This window comes from Dromaius novaehollandiae, chromosome 17 (assembly GCF_036370855.1).
Source record: "Dromaius novaehollandiae isolate bDroNov1 chromosome 17, bDroNov1.hap1, whole genome shotgun sequence".
Taxonomy (NCBI): Eukaryota; Metazoa; Chordata; class Aves; order Casuariiformes; family Dromaiidae; genus Dromaius; species Dromaius novaehollandiae.
In genome coordinates, this window is record NC_088114.1 from 12,228,812 (window position 1) to 12,244,750 (window position 15,939).

Genomic DNA, 15,939 nt, shown 5'->3' on the forward strand with positions numbered 1-15,939 from the left:
CAATTTTAATCAACAAAATGACCTGCTTTAAGTCATCCGTTTCAATTAATTCATAACATCAATAACACTACCCAACATTAATTATTAAAATTATAATTTTTTTCAGATTGATTCTAACTGGCCATTGACCAAATATGTTGTTTTGCAACTAACATACAGCTCGGACATTAAATTTGGCATAAATTTCCTCATCAGGAAGACAGATCTTTAAATGCATATTTAAAGTTATTAAAATACATTTAACCAGATTCTTATTTTCCTATATTAAATTATGGTAAGCATTTTTACTAGACATTTACTAGATAAGTTAGTTTTATTTAAGTTAAAATAGCTGTTCTAGAACTAGAAGTATACATTCCAATCCCAAACCCAGTTAATACACAAGCTCTTCCTGGATGAATCGTTAGTGAAAACTATATGGATTCTCTAGATCTAATAATTATTTTTAAAAAGCTTAAAGTGATTTTTTTCATTTAAAACTAAAATTTCTATTTGGTAAATTAACTGCTGTCAATCTCCCTCATAATTTGTAATTTCTTGATTGGAAAAAGATGATACCTTTCCCACTTTCTTAATCATTAGTTTATTGTAAGTTAATTGAACCAACCTGAATAAGCTGAAACTTGGAAAATATTCCTTCTACATCTGTAAAAGGTCCTACAAGTTATCAACAGCTGGATTATTACCTCAACACGCTTTGATTCCAGGTCCTTCCTCTGTGACACCCCTCTTCCACCAGTTTGGCACTAACTCCCTAAAACTCTTGCAGAAGGTACACAATTTAAGCACAAAGTCCAAATGCTATTTAACATACTGTGTAAGTTCAGCCCTCAGCATAATTTGCAGAATGTCAATAAGGATATTTTTAAAAATAAAAACCCAACACCTACCCTGCAGCTGAATATATTTACACAGTTTTAAAAAAAGACCTACAGCATTTTCGTAACAAAGGAAGAGAAAGCAATCAATCCTAACGTTGCCACAGTCTGATAAACCTCATAATTAATCCTTTACTTCTAGAAGAACTGCAATGATCAATAGCAAGAGCCATGGTATACACACGGTCTTAAAATACAACAGCTTGTTTTAAACAGTACCTTAGCAATGGCATCCTGCAATCGATTGGCATCATTGCGAGTGTGTGCCAGCTCTTCTTGCAGACTACTGGCCAATGTCTCTGCTTTTTCTTTATCCAGTCTGACACTCTCCAGCAAGTCTTGTATATCTGATTTATCTCCAGAGTTGTGTATAGAATACAGCTCAGCCACCTTCTGCTTTTCGTGTTCTAATTGAGCTTTCAGCCTGTTCATCTCAATTTGGTCACCGGCTACCGTGGCTTTGTACTCCTCTAAGGTGGATGCTATTGCTGTCTTGCTCTTCTGCTCCGATTCAATAATCCGTTCCATGTGGTGATTTCGTTCTTTTAACGCCCCTATCATTTCTTGGGCCTCCTTGTTGTCTTGTTCTGCCATCTTCAAAGTGTTGCTCAAGTGCTGCTGAACACCTAACAGCTGCTCTCGCTCAAACCGAGCATTCTCTGCAAGGTCCATGTAACGTTGCTCTAACTCCATATAGCGACCACTTTTCATATCTTCATCAATTACATATGAGATATGGTGTTCATCTAAAAGGGACCGAAAATACTCGATCTGCCGGCTGAAGTGTTCTAATTTGTCACTTTGCTGGCACAAAGATTCCATAAGGATTACTTTCTCCTCTCCAAGTCTTTCATTCTCGCTGTTCAGCTCTTGTGTTATTTGTTGCAAATCCGCAAGCTCTTGAAGTGTTGCCTGGAGTTCTTCTGCTGTACTGTGTTGGTTCTCTTCCATCTGATGTATCCGTTCTGTCAGACAAGCTACAGACACCTCACTGGCATTGCCACTGCTTCCTTTCCTAGATCTTTCTATACTTGGTACACCTTCAGACTCCGAAGATGATGGAGCATCTAAGGCATCATCACTTGATGTCAGTGGCTGATAAACTTCACTGCACTCACTGTCTAAATTGTCCATTGAATTACTATGTTGATTGTCCATCAAAGTATTTTCATCCTGACTTAACAGATCTTCCATCGATCCTGGGGCAGAACCTTCCACTGAAGACGTCAGAGTACCACCACCATCACTGTGGTTGCCAGCTGTAATCTCTGGACTCAAAGACTGATAGCCAAACAGCTTTTCAGAGTTGTCCAGCCTTTGTTCCAAAGAAAAGCCTAATGCATTTAATCTGTCTTTTAGCATTCGATTCTCATTTTTCAACTGGTTGAGCTCTTCTCGGATGGCAGTGTTTTGCTCCTGTAACTGCAGCAATGTGGACTCCACATCAGTGGGCTGATGGACAACAATGGCCTCCTTTTCTTCAGATTTTTCATCGCCTTCAAGTTGATCTTCATTAAGTCCCAGTTGAGCACGCATATCCCTTAGTTCATTCCTCAGATGCAAGATTTCCACATCTTTAGTTTTTGCTAACGTCAGAAGATCATTCACCTTCGCTTCCAAAGCAGCTTTGTCACTGATCTGATTGTCTGATTTGGACTTGCTCATTCGAATATCCGATTCTGGATTGGTACGACTACGAGAACGTTTTGCCAGTACCATATCATTGGTCCCTTGTCCAGTCAAAGGTAGCTTTTTGCTCTGGCTCAAACGGGAACGGTCACGTATTCTCTCCCTAGAAGAGCTTGATTCTTTATTTCCAGATGAAGTGCTACGCTTAGCTGTGGAACTTGTACCTATACGTTTTTTGAAAGTTAGGAACATTCGTTTAACAAAATGAATATCTGTAATACAAGACTGTATATTTTATATTGACTACAGAACGGTTGATGTTTCAGACCACACTGGTAAATACATTCCGTAAGACACATTTACAGCTGATATTCAAACAACCTTGGGCTGTCTGAATCATGATCAGTGCTCATGCGTCAGTGCAATTATATTTTAATTGATACAGGTATGCTTCACCAGTATTTTGAAAATGAGTTAAACAAAGTTTAAAACTGTAACATTTGCAACAGTTTCTTTTTCTGTCTTAAACAGCTTCTGATAGATTGTAACCCGCCCCAAAGTGCTATTCCTGCAAATTCAAATTTGTCTCTTCTCCGCAGATTTGAAGGTAAGCTTTTAAGTGATCAGTTGTGTATTACGATTTCCCAAAATGAAAGTTGTTTCAAATGCTTTTATTGTATTTGAGAAAGGTCAGGATGGATTACTATTACTACTACCTTTTTCCCAGACACTTTGTAGCTTTGCTAGCATACTGAATCCAGAATATAGCAATGGAAGACAAGAAGTATATCCATTCATATTGATAAAACACTAAATACCACCATTTTCTTGAACAGTTTATGAAAGCTGTCTTGGTTCATTTTCATAAAACAATACAGAATACTAAAAATGTTGACAGCAAGAAGTTATCACATCCTAAAGATTTAATGCTTGTGGCAGAGATGTTTTCAGCCAAACTATAATTCTCTATATTAATTATATTGCCTATTATTATATGTTAGTTATACCATTGGTACTGAAAAAAATAAAAGGAACAGCCTCCAGAACTGTGAAAACCTATAGGTAAAGGTAATTGCGTTATTACAAAATAGGAAAAGGAGATCAAGGCCAAAGCACAGAAGGTGCTTGATTTGAGCACAGCCTTACTGACCACTTCATTAGGCAGTCTGGACCCTCACTACAGAACAGGAAAATATAAAGTCACTCAACCACCCCCTTTTAGGGTCAATATATCCTTTTACCTGCAACAGTTTTTGGTTTATTTTCCAGACTGTTCATGGTGGTCCCTGAAGCTGAAGATGCTGTTGATACACAAGTGCTCTTCTTTGCCTTGACACCATTGGTCATTGTCACTCCACCACCACCACCAGCCATCCCCGCTAAGAGGTCATCATTACTCTTAGTCTGAAAGAAAGAGAAGAAGTGGCTTTAAGACAGCTGGCTGAGAAGTCTCCATAGCCAACATTTCTTATGTTAAAGATTCTGTCAGCTTAAGTTTAATATCTAGAAAGTACCCATATGACTATTCATGTGTCTTTGAAAGTATATTGAAAAGTACAATTGCACTGAACAGAGTAGGTGAGCTGAAACTGAACTTCAGCTTCTTATAACAGACCACAGAAACTGAGTCTTTTCTCTTCTAGACAGAAACAAATGATTCATTTTTCAGTAACAGGGAAAAAAAATTAATGGAAACACAGTAATACAATGCAGTGTAATACTTCTCAATTTCAACTGAAAGATTGCTCATGTATAAGCATGAATGTTACTCTTAGATAATTAAACCAGTAAATATTAGGAAGCTTCCATAATGTCCTTCAAAAGCATACAAAACTATCAAGTATTTTCTGGTGGGCAAATTCACCACAAAACGAAGCAAACAAAAAAAAAAAAAAAAATCAACCAAAGACTAATCAAATACTCTTTCTAGGTCAAAATAGTAGGCCACAAATCACTAGATACCAGGATAGTATTCCCTGGGGTGGGTGGGGGCCCCGCACTCACCATAAATCCTTGCCTTGTTTTCATGCTCTGTACTAGGCACCCTCAGAGACAAGATATTTGTTAGATGGACTTTTTCCACGATCATTCCTGAAACTACTGTTAGCCAAAAAAGCTCTCTGGAACGTGACAAGACAGTCAGTCACAGAAGTCTCAAGAACCCAGGTTCCCAAATCAAGAATACACTTTTCAGAGTAAGGCAAACTCTAGAAATACTAAGTATTCATCGGCAGAACTCTTTAAAAATGCATGTTGTCAAATGGATAATCAAAATACGTTAAATACGCTTCCTGTTTCTAAGGACAAGAAAAAAAAAAACAAAAAGAAAGCATCTGTATTGGCAACATTCTTTAAGTAACTGTATTACTTAGCTGGTTAACACATCTGAAGTCTCAAACAGCAACCCAGCTAAAAGATGGCACTTAGGACCTAAGCAGGTGCTTTACATCATGACTTCCAGTTTCTGTAGGTTAATGATAACTTCTAGCTCCCCTATATATTTGTTTTAAAACTGGCTGCTAAACATTATGATCCTATTCATTAAGAATGAAGTTACACAGGCTTAATTAAAAAAATCTGCATCTCCATTCTATATAGTATCTTTTTGCAACTGGTTATTTCAGAACAGTTAGGTGCATTGATCATAATATTGCGGAGAAAGCTCAGAGCCATGGATGTGACTTGTGCCGTTTACAAATGAGAGCAGCTGCAAAACAAGAGGGAGCTTGGAAAAAGAACATATTTGTTCTGCATGCAGATGTCGGAAATGGATGTAACTGACAGAGAAAAGCGGGTATTTTGTGAGGCTAAAGGCCTCTAGGACAACAGTGTTTTTTACTGAATAGTGGAAGAAATGGCACAGCCCTCTAGAAAGGATTTTAAAAGTTCGGAAGTGATGTGTTGGAAACAGATGGAAACGCAGTCTGACATGCATTTAAACTGGCTCTTGCTGCTCAGAAGAAGCCGCTGTTCCCCTACCCTGCTCTTCTCCAAGTGCTTTTATTCCCACGTTCTCTCTGCACACTGTGCTCTGTAAACTGAAGCCTTTTCAAAGGGCTCCTTCCTCCCAGGAGCCAGAGCCCTTCCTCGATCTGCTCTATCACACAGCTGTACCAAACAGCAGAAGCAATTTAAGTCCCAAGAGGAGAACAGAAATGCTGGGGCTATTGAATCAACAAAGTACAGACTATTTTGAAAAAAACCTGAGCTAAGCACAAACTATTACTGTATGAAAATCTTAAATCCTCTGCTAACCGGTGCCATTTTCTTAATACCTAACCTAATGAGATATCATATCTAATGTAAAAAAAAAAATTTTTTTGCGGGCATGAGTGGCAGGACCAGGAGCAACCCTGTGCTGCACCTACTCATACCACCCAAAACCAACCGCTTACACAAGACCACAGAACACCTTTCTATTTCACTGCTGAATCTGACAGCCGGTAAACACGGGACAGGTCAAAGGGAGTATGAGCTGTCAGCATTTTTACCTTATTAAAAGAGAGGGAAATTCAATTAAGCTTTGAGGCACTTGTAGCACAACTAGATGTTATCAAGGCCAACGTATCAAATGTGACTCAGCTTGAATTAAAAAATACACACAAAAAACACAATTCTGACCTGAGTCACCCTAAATCCTTGCTGAACAAAGGAATTCAAGACTGCCACTCTTTTTCTGACTTACCTATAAGCTATTTCTGGCCTAGGTCGGAAGGCACTGCCTCTGCTGCAGCCAATTAGTAAACAGTTTCTCAAAACGGCAACACTAAATTTCTGGCAGACAAGGCTATTTAGCAAAGCTGTGGAAAAGTTTACAAACTAGAAGCTCTCTTTTCTTAACACTACATAATAGCAAACATTCTTGACTCCAAAAATCAAAGTATTTTTTGTAACATATCTTTAAGGAAAGCAAAATCAATGTCACATGTTTATTAAACAGTTTATTTGCAAGGAAAACAATTTCTTTCAGTATGCGAAGAAAACAGTTCACCCATTCACCATGAACAGTGCAATCCTGAACAACGTTAAAAAAACCTTGCATTAGTGTATGAAGAGTTAGGAAATACAAGAATAAAAAAATGTTCATCCAGACCTATTTTGATTTCATACATTAAAAGTAAGACTGTTTTTAATTATTTACACAATTCATATTCTATTTTCCCCTCCACATCTTTGCTCCATTCAGTACAATGAAACATGAACAAGCATCTCTGTCATTTCATCTTAGTTTTTTCAGCATGCAGATCCTATTTACTGTACCTCATTCGAATCCACTTTTTAACTTACAAATAAACAAACATACACACATGTGTGTATATACACACTTATATAAATGTTACACAAAATTATTTCTGCCTGGGATTTTCTTTGATGCTCACTGTTGCTGCATTTGAGTGCTGCAGACATTAAACTTCACAACAGTCCTGTAATTTATTCACATTTTGCAAACAGAATACTTAAGCCTAGAAACATGGATACTCAAAACAGTTTCTAATTTTCAATACTGAAACTTTGGTGTCCACGTGCTGATTTTTCATAGACATTAGATTTTTTTTTTTTTTTTTTTTTTGCAATTCATTTGTATGAAGGACAGTCTTCTAGTTGTAAGTGCTAGTAAGATCAAAGCTCATTAGCTCAGTAAGTATGTGAAAAAACAATGGTCTTAAAAATCAGAACACACTTATTTGCAGAGTATTTTCTGATAGATGAAAAAAATAGTGGGCTAGCAGTTCATCTTTTATTGTAGTAAAGAGGGCAGGGAGGGCAGAACTTCTACAAAAATTCTGGGCAAACTGGAAGCCAGAGTATTACAAAGAGAAGCAACCTACAAAAAGTTTGTAAAATATTCTCTAGTATCACACAGGCATTTTGAATCACACAGACAAACTCTGGAATAGCATTCAGTTGTATTTAAGGGCAGGTCTCACAGTTTCTTACTGTATTCATTGCCCCCACACTTTAAAATTTCTACTAAAAGTGGGGAAATCTATGGAACAATGCACAGTTAAAGAAGCCCAAAGCTGAACACTCACCTATGGTAATATGATGAAGGGGATGGAAAAAATGGGTTGTCTCAAATTAATTTGGCCAAAAACAAACAAACAAAAAACCCCAAAAAACTAAACATAAAAAAAACCCTAAAAAACCCTAAAAATAAATCAATCAGAAAGTCATTTTCAGCCATGCAACATTATTACTGACCGAATTAAGATTGGCATAGTCCTGTAACTGTGTATTCCGTTCCTTAAGGTCTGCCTTCCATGCAATACGTAACCCAAAGTTCTCTGCATCTGCCTAAGTATCTGGGGGCCAAATAAGTTAGTAAGCTGCTGCAATTAATTTAAATTATTCCTGTGCTCCTGGTCTTAATGCCAGCTATGATTCTTTGTCAAGAGTATGAACGTCATAAAACACACACTGATCCAGCAAGACAGGATCCTACAAACCACTAACTATGAGGAAAACAACGTGCCAAACACTTCATAGGCAAGATCAAAGATCTTGCCCATGAAAAAAAAAATTTGAAATTGAAACATGAACATGAAATAATTAAAAAAATGCAACTAGTTATTGATACTTCTCTCCAGCCAGTACACATAAATGCAAGTTGTTAGCACCTATAAACCCGTAAACAACTAACTAACTTGTATAAGTATGGAACACTCAGACAGTAAGAGCTGTCATTAATCTGTTTAATCAAACAGAGTTGGCATAACAACAACTTCACAAGTAAAAGGCAGCAAACTATATGAGTAAGCCTGACTATAACATAAAGCTGAGATAAGTCTCAGTAATTAAGGGAGAAAGTTTCATTGTGTCTCAAATACATTTAATTGTCAAATTCTATTTTGACCCTCAAACATAGCCAGAAGTGTTGCTCATATTAAGGGTAAAACTGTGAAAACATACTGTGTCAAATTTCTAAAATGGTAGTTTACTCTCCTCCACTTACTGAGAGTTACGACATGAGAAATCCGGTAAGAAAACTACAAAGAACTTTTGCTTCTGCATTCTTTGAGAAGTTTTTAGAAAAGCAAAACCAGTAGTGTCAACAAGCCTCAAAAGATCATTTCAAGTTAAGAGGAATGCAAGACACAAACATTTTGGGTTTTGGCAGTCTAGCTGAAACCCTGCTTGCAAGTTCATCAGCAAAAGTACTATCATTCTTCCATAACAGAGAAGCAAGAGAAAGGACAGAAAGGAAACACTTTCTGGCTTTGGTAACCCTGCATATCTATTATGGAGAGACCCAGCCATTCCCACATCTTTAATTTTTAGATCTTTATTTGTTAGTTATCTAAAAAGTCCATCTGGCTTCCTGTAGGTGACAGTGGCTCCGGTCCCAGTTGCAGCCACCAGCCCTTTTCCTTGCCCTGTTTGTTTGCTCCACAGCAGCAACGTCACAGCACCGTGTATCGGGCTGCAGAAGGCAAAGGCGGTGGGTCCAGCCATGCTGCTGCTCAATCAGCCGGTCCCCGTCGCGACCAGGGAAAGGAGGTGTACCTGGCAGGCTCATGCCATCAGTCCAACCCAGAAGCGTTTGCTAGCAGGTAAGAACTCTGCAACAGCACACCTTAGTATGCCCTGTTTTTCTTGGTTGTTGGAAACCATACGCTCCCAAATCTACTGCCCTACTTCGCTAACATTAAGAGAAAATCTCTACCTTTGAACTCATTCTAGGAGCAAGAATCGACTTGTGAAAATTCAGCTCAAGCAGTACTTTAAACAAAGCAAAGGCCAAAACAGCTACAAGAAGAGCACAGATGCACTGACCTGACAAAAATCACCAATACCAAAAAGTTTCTCATGTTAGATAACGCATTAGTTCTTTTTTCGGAATTAGTACATAGCTCTTATCAAATCCCATTAGTCACCAACACACCATTCAAGCATAACACGACATTACTAATAACACTCAGCAGAATGCAATTTCTACCCTGCTCCTTCTGCAGGACAGCCAAGTTCTACAAAGTGTATTGCTTTCCATCACATTACACACTTCAATATGAAAAATACTGCATGAATTCCACAGAAGATCCTATCACTCTGACCAGAGCTATATAACTACCCCAATTCCCTTCAGTTACCTGTATAACAAGTCTCCAGTCTAAGCTGCTTTAAAGATGTCTTAGAATTCTAGTCTTTTTAATGCTTCGTTGCCAAAACTATAAATAATTAGAACATGCTATTAGTTACCTTCAGAAGGGATGCCGAAGTCCCCGTTTTTGAGAGTTTTGTTACTGCAGACACTGAGGAGCCGTTTTCCGGTTTGTTTTTTTCAGTTGTTTGAGTTTTACTTACTCCAGGCACTTTGGGCACTGAGCCAACACTCCTGCTTGCTTTCTTCATTCTGGGCTGTCTGTTTATGATGCATTTACAAACAAACCTACAAACAGAGAGAGAGGCATTTTTTAATATAAAATGCAATATGTATTTCCAATGTTCTATTTAAAGACCAGGCATTCAGCACTAAGCATCACAAATTAGAGCCAAACAGTATACATGTGACTGACCAACATCTTCTAAAAGAGGAATTTTTTTTTTTTTAACGAAGGAAGAAGTGCTTCCTACAGATCAATCTCAAATTATAAAATGTATTTTTTTCAGGTCTCTTTCCACAAATGCCAATGAACTAAGGATATTTTACAAGTGACCCGTGTTACTCAGTTCCTTCATTAGCAAAAGAAAGGCTTATTGAGGCAGTAATGTTCTTTATTTCTGAGTGTGGGAGGGAAAATACCGTGGGAGTTTTCAGTGAACTGACAGATTATCAGCAACACTGGATCTCAGAAAAGACTATTTCCAGCTTGGTAACTAGAGTAAAATACTGCAGAGAAAAAGATACTTAAAAAAAAAAGTTGAATAATCCATATTCCCAGAAACCAGTTATTATTAAAAGTCACATTTACAAACACATGGGATTTCATGCATCTTGAATTCAAAATTTAATACTAAAGAAACTGTGTTTCTAGTCATATGATTGTGAGTGTTATCTCTGAAAAGAAACCAAAAGTGAATCAGTGTGCTCCCAGGTCTGCAATCAGGACACTTCGGCGTCTTTGCCTTGGCTCCATGTTTTCTCCAACAGCATACAATTGTCACTACTGTCATTCCAACCACGGCAAAATAAATTAAGCCATGGAACATAAAGCTGACTTTACCAAAATTACGAGCCGCTGCAGCAGAGACGAATGCTGCCGTTATCACAAGAACGGCCAATTCAGCAAAACAGCCAAGGAAGCGCTAGAACGGCTGACAGCCACAGCTTGACGCATGGACTCGAAGGAGGACTACATGCCTAGGTATCTTCTTCCCTCTTGCGAGAGGGAGATAGTGGGCGGCTGTTTTATTTGCTTCCTCCGAGTCAGAGGATATGAGATAGGAGATCAAGAAAAGGAGGAAACTTCCACTCCCCTCATTTTCAGGTTTATGGATTCTGGACGGAAGGAAGTGATCGGATTTATCTAAGCCCACTATCCCGTGGCTGATAAGAAACATGAAACGTACCTAGTTGTTTCTGTCTCCAGAAAACACAAACATTTCAAAGGCACAAAAAGCAGACTGATGACTGAGTGCATGAGAAAGGCTACACAAAAATACAGTGATCAGGACTAACAACACATTTTGGCTAACTAAATTAAAACCATACCCTCTAACACACATTCCTTTCTCCCCATCACCACCTCAGCTGCATAGAAGTACATTAAGTCTGTTTTTTTTTTTTTTTTAAGTCAGCAAAACACAAAAACTTTTGTATCTTCAGATCCCTAAGTACTCTTAGCAGCAGCAATGGAAAGTCTCATTTCAAGTCACTGAAAATAGTTGTTTATAGCTTCAAGATCCCTCCTAGCTCTGAAAACTGGCATGAATAGATACAGAAAACTTTGTCTGCTCTTGCAATTTTATCATCAGAATGTCAAAAATGCACTAGTCCTGCCATATTTCTACTAATAATCAGAATGCCTCTGCAGAACATTAAACAACCAAAAGATAACTTGAAATGAGAACAAAAAACAAAAAAAAAAAAAAAAAAAGAAAAGAAAAAAGAAAGTCCGATGAAGTTACAGGTAATATGTTTGTTGCGCACAAATATTTTTAAGTGGTACAATGGCCTACCAGATTCCAGAAACAAACTAGTATTTATAGGTACTGCCAAGTTACCACACTTCATTTCTTGCCTTTTTTGCTTACGATAGTGAACGCTTATGTGGTTTTAGTCTTATTCAATATCAAACTAGAATTGAAAAGATCGAAGAGGATAAACATTTTAATAAGACTGCCACCATTATTAACTATTGTATGATACAGTTAATGTTCTGCAGACTACATTAAGCAAGTTGTCCACAGCATGCTTAAGAAATATGCAAATAAAATTCTCATGTACTCTCAATGCATGGCTCTCGTGTATCTGACTCCACACAGAAAAACTACTTAAAAGAAAAATGTACCCCTGCAACAAACCTAGCAAATCTCAACCATAGCTTTTCGACAGCTTACAGAGCCAGCAACCTGGTGCCATAATGAAGTTCGAGGTATTGGTAACAATAAGACTGTCACGCATTTGGGCGGAACTTGACAGCCTTGACCAAGGTCCAGCAGTCCCATTTGTCTGGCAACCTAGATCAAGCGGCAGCTCCAGCTGGCCTGCCAGGCGACCAGCAGTGACCGTTCGCAACACACATATATCAAGCCTACAGACCATGTTCATCAAGCCCGACACTTCTCAGAGCATGCCAGATACGTGCTGCACACATGGCTTTTGGATACACAGTAAAAGACCAAAGCATTTAGGATAGCTGAACTTACTATAGTAAGTAATATAGCAATACAGTCCGGTCTGCATATACTCTGAAAAACAAATACAGTCTAGAGTCATTACTTTTTACAGTAAAAACATTTACACTCTCATGACTGTATCACAGAGGGCATCAGTGACAAGATTGTGCTCAAGGATGTTTCTCAATTATAACAGATTTTAGAAAAAGCATGTTTTAGAAGTGTTCCTTAAAACATACCAATATTTGCTTCAACAACAGCAAATGCAGAGCAAAGTGACAGAAATAAGTGAAACTAAACAAAGTATAATACTTACGTTTCAACACCGCATTACTTTAAAATAGCTATAAATTTGCCATTAAAGAAAACAGACTTACTCCTTTTGTGATACTGTGTTGTGCATTACTGAAACTCAAAGGGAGAACTATTCTTTTCCAGAAACTTTGAAGATACTTGGGGGATAGGGAGGAAAGAGGATTAAGTACCACTGTTTCTGTTTTCCCAGAGAAACTAACCTCCAGTAGTTACTTTCTTATTAAAGAAGACTTTGTAATTACAGTTTAAAAACTGAGGGGAAAAAAAAAGACATCAGTGAGCCCAAAACCTTTACGTGAAGTAATGACAAGACATAATTACTCATTCTAAAAGCAGCTCACTAAAGCTACTTAAGTGAATTTACGAGCTGTTGATGCAAATTTCTCTTATCCCTCCCTCTCCAGAAAGGAAAAAAAGAGGAAGGGGTTTCAATGCTGAAAACAGGAGACATCAATACTGTTGACTTGTGCGGGGGGGGGACCCCACTTCATCCAGTTTCTCAAGAGCGCTAAGCAGTAACACAGATAAAGATGACCTTTACGCTTCTAAAGGAAAAGAACACGTTCTTTAGGAAGGCACAGTATTAAGGACCAACAATAAATTAAGCTATCAGTATACGGCAATTGTCTCTATCCAATCCTAAATTATTTTAAAATAAGAAATAAAGTGCTTACTAGCCAAACTTCTCTGGGAAGATTAACACGCAACCCTAATGATTTAGATTAAAGCCTAAGAAATGTCATTAGTCTTTTCAAGAGTAAATATCGCATATAAAACTGTATTTTATATTTCACCTTATGCCTCTAGTTTTCCAGCCTCTAGGAAGAGGGGAATTTCCAAAGACTTTCCTTTTACACACACTGCCTCCCCCCTCCAAAAAATAACAGTGAAGTAGAAGCTTAACACCGCTAAGTTACAGGGAAAACTGCATCTGCAGGTTCCAGGCCTTGCTGGGATCCAGGCTTGTGACTCCACGAGGGAATCGAGAGACCCTGTTCGGAGCCCATCGTACCGCACTACTAAACCAAATACTGATCTGTCAACAGACACAAAACATTACAGTGAAACATTTGATTAATGAAAGCATTACAGAGTTAATTACAGAATTTATCAGAATGGAAAAAAATCGCAAAACAAACTCAAAATATCATGTAGAAAGACTTAAGAATGACAGAACAACTAAAATGTAGCAATTAATTCTAACCTGTATCCTTTCCCAGACTGCTCTCTCTCAGCAGTGCACATAGTACAGGAAACAAAGAAATACTTGTTCGGGAATGTGTTCTCATTGCTCTGGCGGAGGAGACACGTGAAGCTGGTCTTTATACTCCACACCAAATGCAAACACAACTCCATAAACAATAATTCAAAAGCGTTTTGCCCAATAACATGGCTCTGCTCTTTACTGTAAACTGATATGATAAATCCAGGCAGGCAAGACGAAATTATTTCAGGGTTACTGTTATCTACTGTTACGATTTTAGAAATCTGAAAACCAAAAATAGTGGGAGGGGCATTTTAATAACAAGCACAACCCAGGAATTTAAAAAATATTTGTTATTGTGATCATTTAAATCTCATCCATTATTTAATAAGTTTAGTTATGCTACTATTGCTGTTACAAAAGCAAGATTCAATTGTAACAGTTAAAAAAAAAAAAAAAAGTTTCCTGTGCCTATAAGGTGAGTGTTAACCAGCAAACAATGTATCACCCTTTTGCCATGAATTGAAAATACATAAGCAAGAAATATTACACAGTATTATGTATTAAAAATTTGCTAATCATTAAAAAAGGTAGAATTATCTTAAAATTATCTTATTAAAGAGTTCCATAATATACAGAGGAGTGATCCTTCAAATTTGAGGATATCAAGTATTTTTTTGAAGAGTCAAAAACCAAAACAATATCCAAAATACAGAGGAAAATAGGATTCTTCAAATCTAAGAGCAATGGACTCTGTACACTTTCACTCACTATTCGTACAAGTTCTTTGGGCAAAAGTTGTCAGCCTAAATATATCCAAACCAAATAATTAAGGAATGGCATTTTTAGGCCACTTACACAGTCCCAAAAGGCAGAAATGTGAAGAAAAGATTATGCAATACAGCCTCTTCATCCCCCCTGTAAAACACATTCAGATTTCCTCCAATTCTCTACAGTCGAGACAACACAACCACCACCAACTTGATGGCTGGAATACAGAATAAGCTACATAGTAAGAGACCGAGTTGGCGGCATGTACAATATCCACAGCTCTAACTTCCAGCCTGCAAGTTGCACAAGTACTCTAAAACGATGCCTCTTGCTCAATATTTCCAAAAACATAATCCATTAACCACTGGATTCCACAAGCCCAGAGCAAACAGTGCATATGTTTTATTACTTAAAATGGACTCAAGAAATTATTTTTAAAGAGATGAAAGTCTGCTGATGCTATAAAGTTATTTAAGGTACCAAGGATGACAGCAAATCACAGAAGACCGTTTGGAGACAGACCGGGCAATAAAAATGGCACACAAAATTAGATGTAGGTAAACACACAGCAATCTATCTCACGGGGAAAAACAACTTCAGCTTCACGTATAAATGTGCTCTGAACTGATCACTACCACTCAGTAAGACCTCAGTGTTTTGATACACAGCTTCTTGAAAGTATCAGCACAGAGTTTGGGATAAGTCAAAAAAGCAAAGCAGTTTTAAGAGTTATTGCAAAAGAATAGAGAACAAACCACAAAACAGAAGTAGGCCACTAAATAAATTCATTTTTGCCTGTCTACTCGCACTTTAACTAGGGCGTGCAGTTCTGGTCCCCTAACCTCAAAAAAAAGGATTTCTTATAGACTTGAAAAAGGTTCAGCAAAGGGCAAAAAGAAGATCAGAGGGTGTAATGGCTCCCACGAGGCACCTCATGGGGAAGATCCGATGAAGGCCTATCGGATCCTGAATGGCACCGAGAGGGCAGACTGGGACGGGCTATCTCTTCTGATGCTCCATTTGATGGCCCTTAGTTCTTGTAAATAAGAGCCAGGTTCAAAATAAAAAAAGCTCCATTTTTCATTCAACAGGCAGCATATTTCAGTGAAAGTGTCATGGATGCAAGAAGCAGGGGTGCAAGGGGAGCCTGGACAGGCAGGAGGAAGAGAAACCCCCTAACAGATGGTAAATAGCTAAAGCAGAGAGGGCTCAGACCCCCGCCCCAAGCCTTGGGAGGCTGGGAAAGCAGGCAGCACAGGAGGGAAGACGAGTGGTTTTGTTTTTCTCTAGACATTTGTTCACAGCCATGGCTGGGAACAGCGTTTCAGGTGAGATGGACCCTTGGTCCGTGAGGGCAGTTTTTGT

The 15,939-nt window shown here is 38.1% G+C and overlaps 1 protein-coding gene across 2 annotated transcripts in view; it reads right to left on the bottom strand.

Annotated features, from left to right (window-relative positions):
* Positions 1-15,939, bottom strand: part of SPECC1L (sperm antigen with calponin homology and coiled-coil domains 1 like) — a 69,578-nt gene that overhangs the window by 43,978 nt on the left and 9,661 nt on the right. The window contains exons 1-4 of one of the 2 annotated variants that reach the window (XM_064522220.1): positions 13,804-13,915; positions 9,705-9,894; positions 3,749-3,911; positions 1,098-2,731 (exon numbers count right to left, since the gene is read on the bottom strand). In XM_064522220.1, coding sequence (XP_064378290.1) covers positions 1,098-2,731; positions 3,749-3,911; positions 9,705-9,894; positions 13,804-13,844 — 2,028 coding nt within the window. In that variant the 5' untranslated portion in view covers positions 13,845-13,915. Of the gene's footprint in view, positions 1-1,097; positions 2,732-3,748; positions 3,912-9,704; positions 9,895-13,803; positions 13,916-15,939 lie in introns of those variants that run through there. The other variant, XM_064522221.1, reaches the window with a different exon arrangement.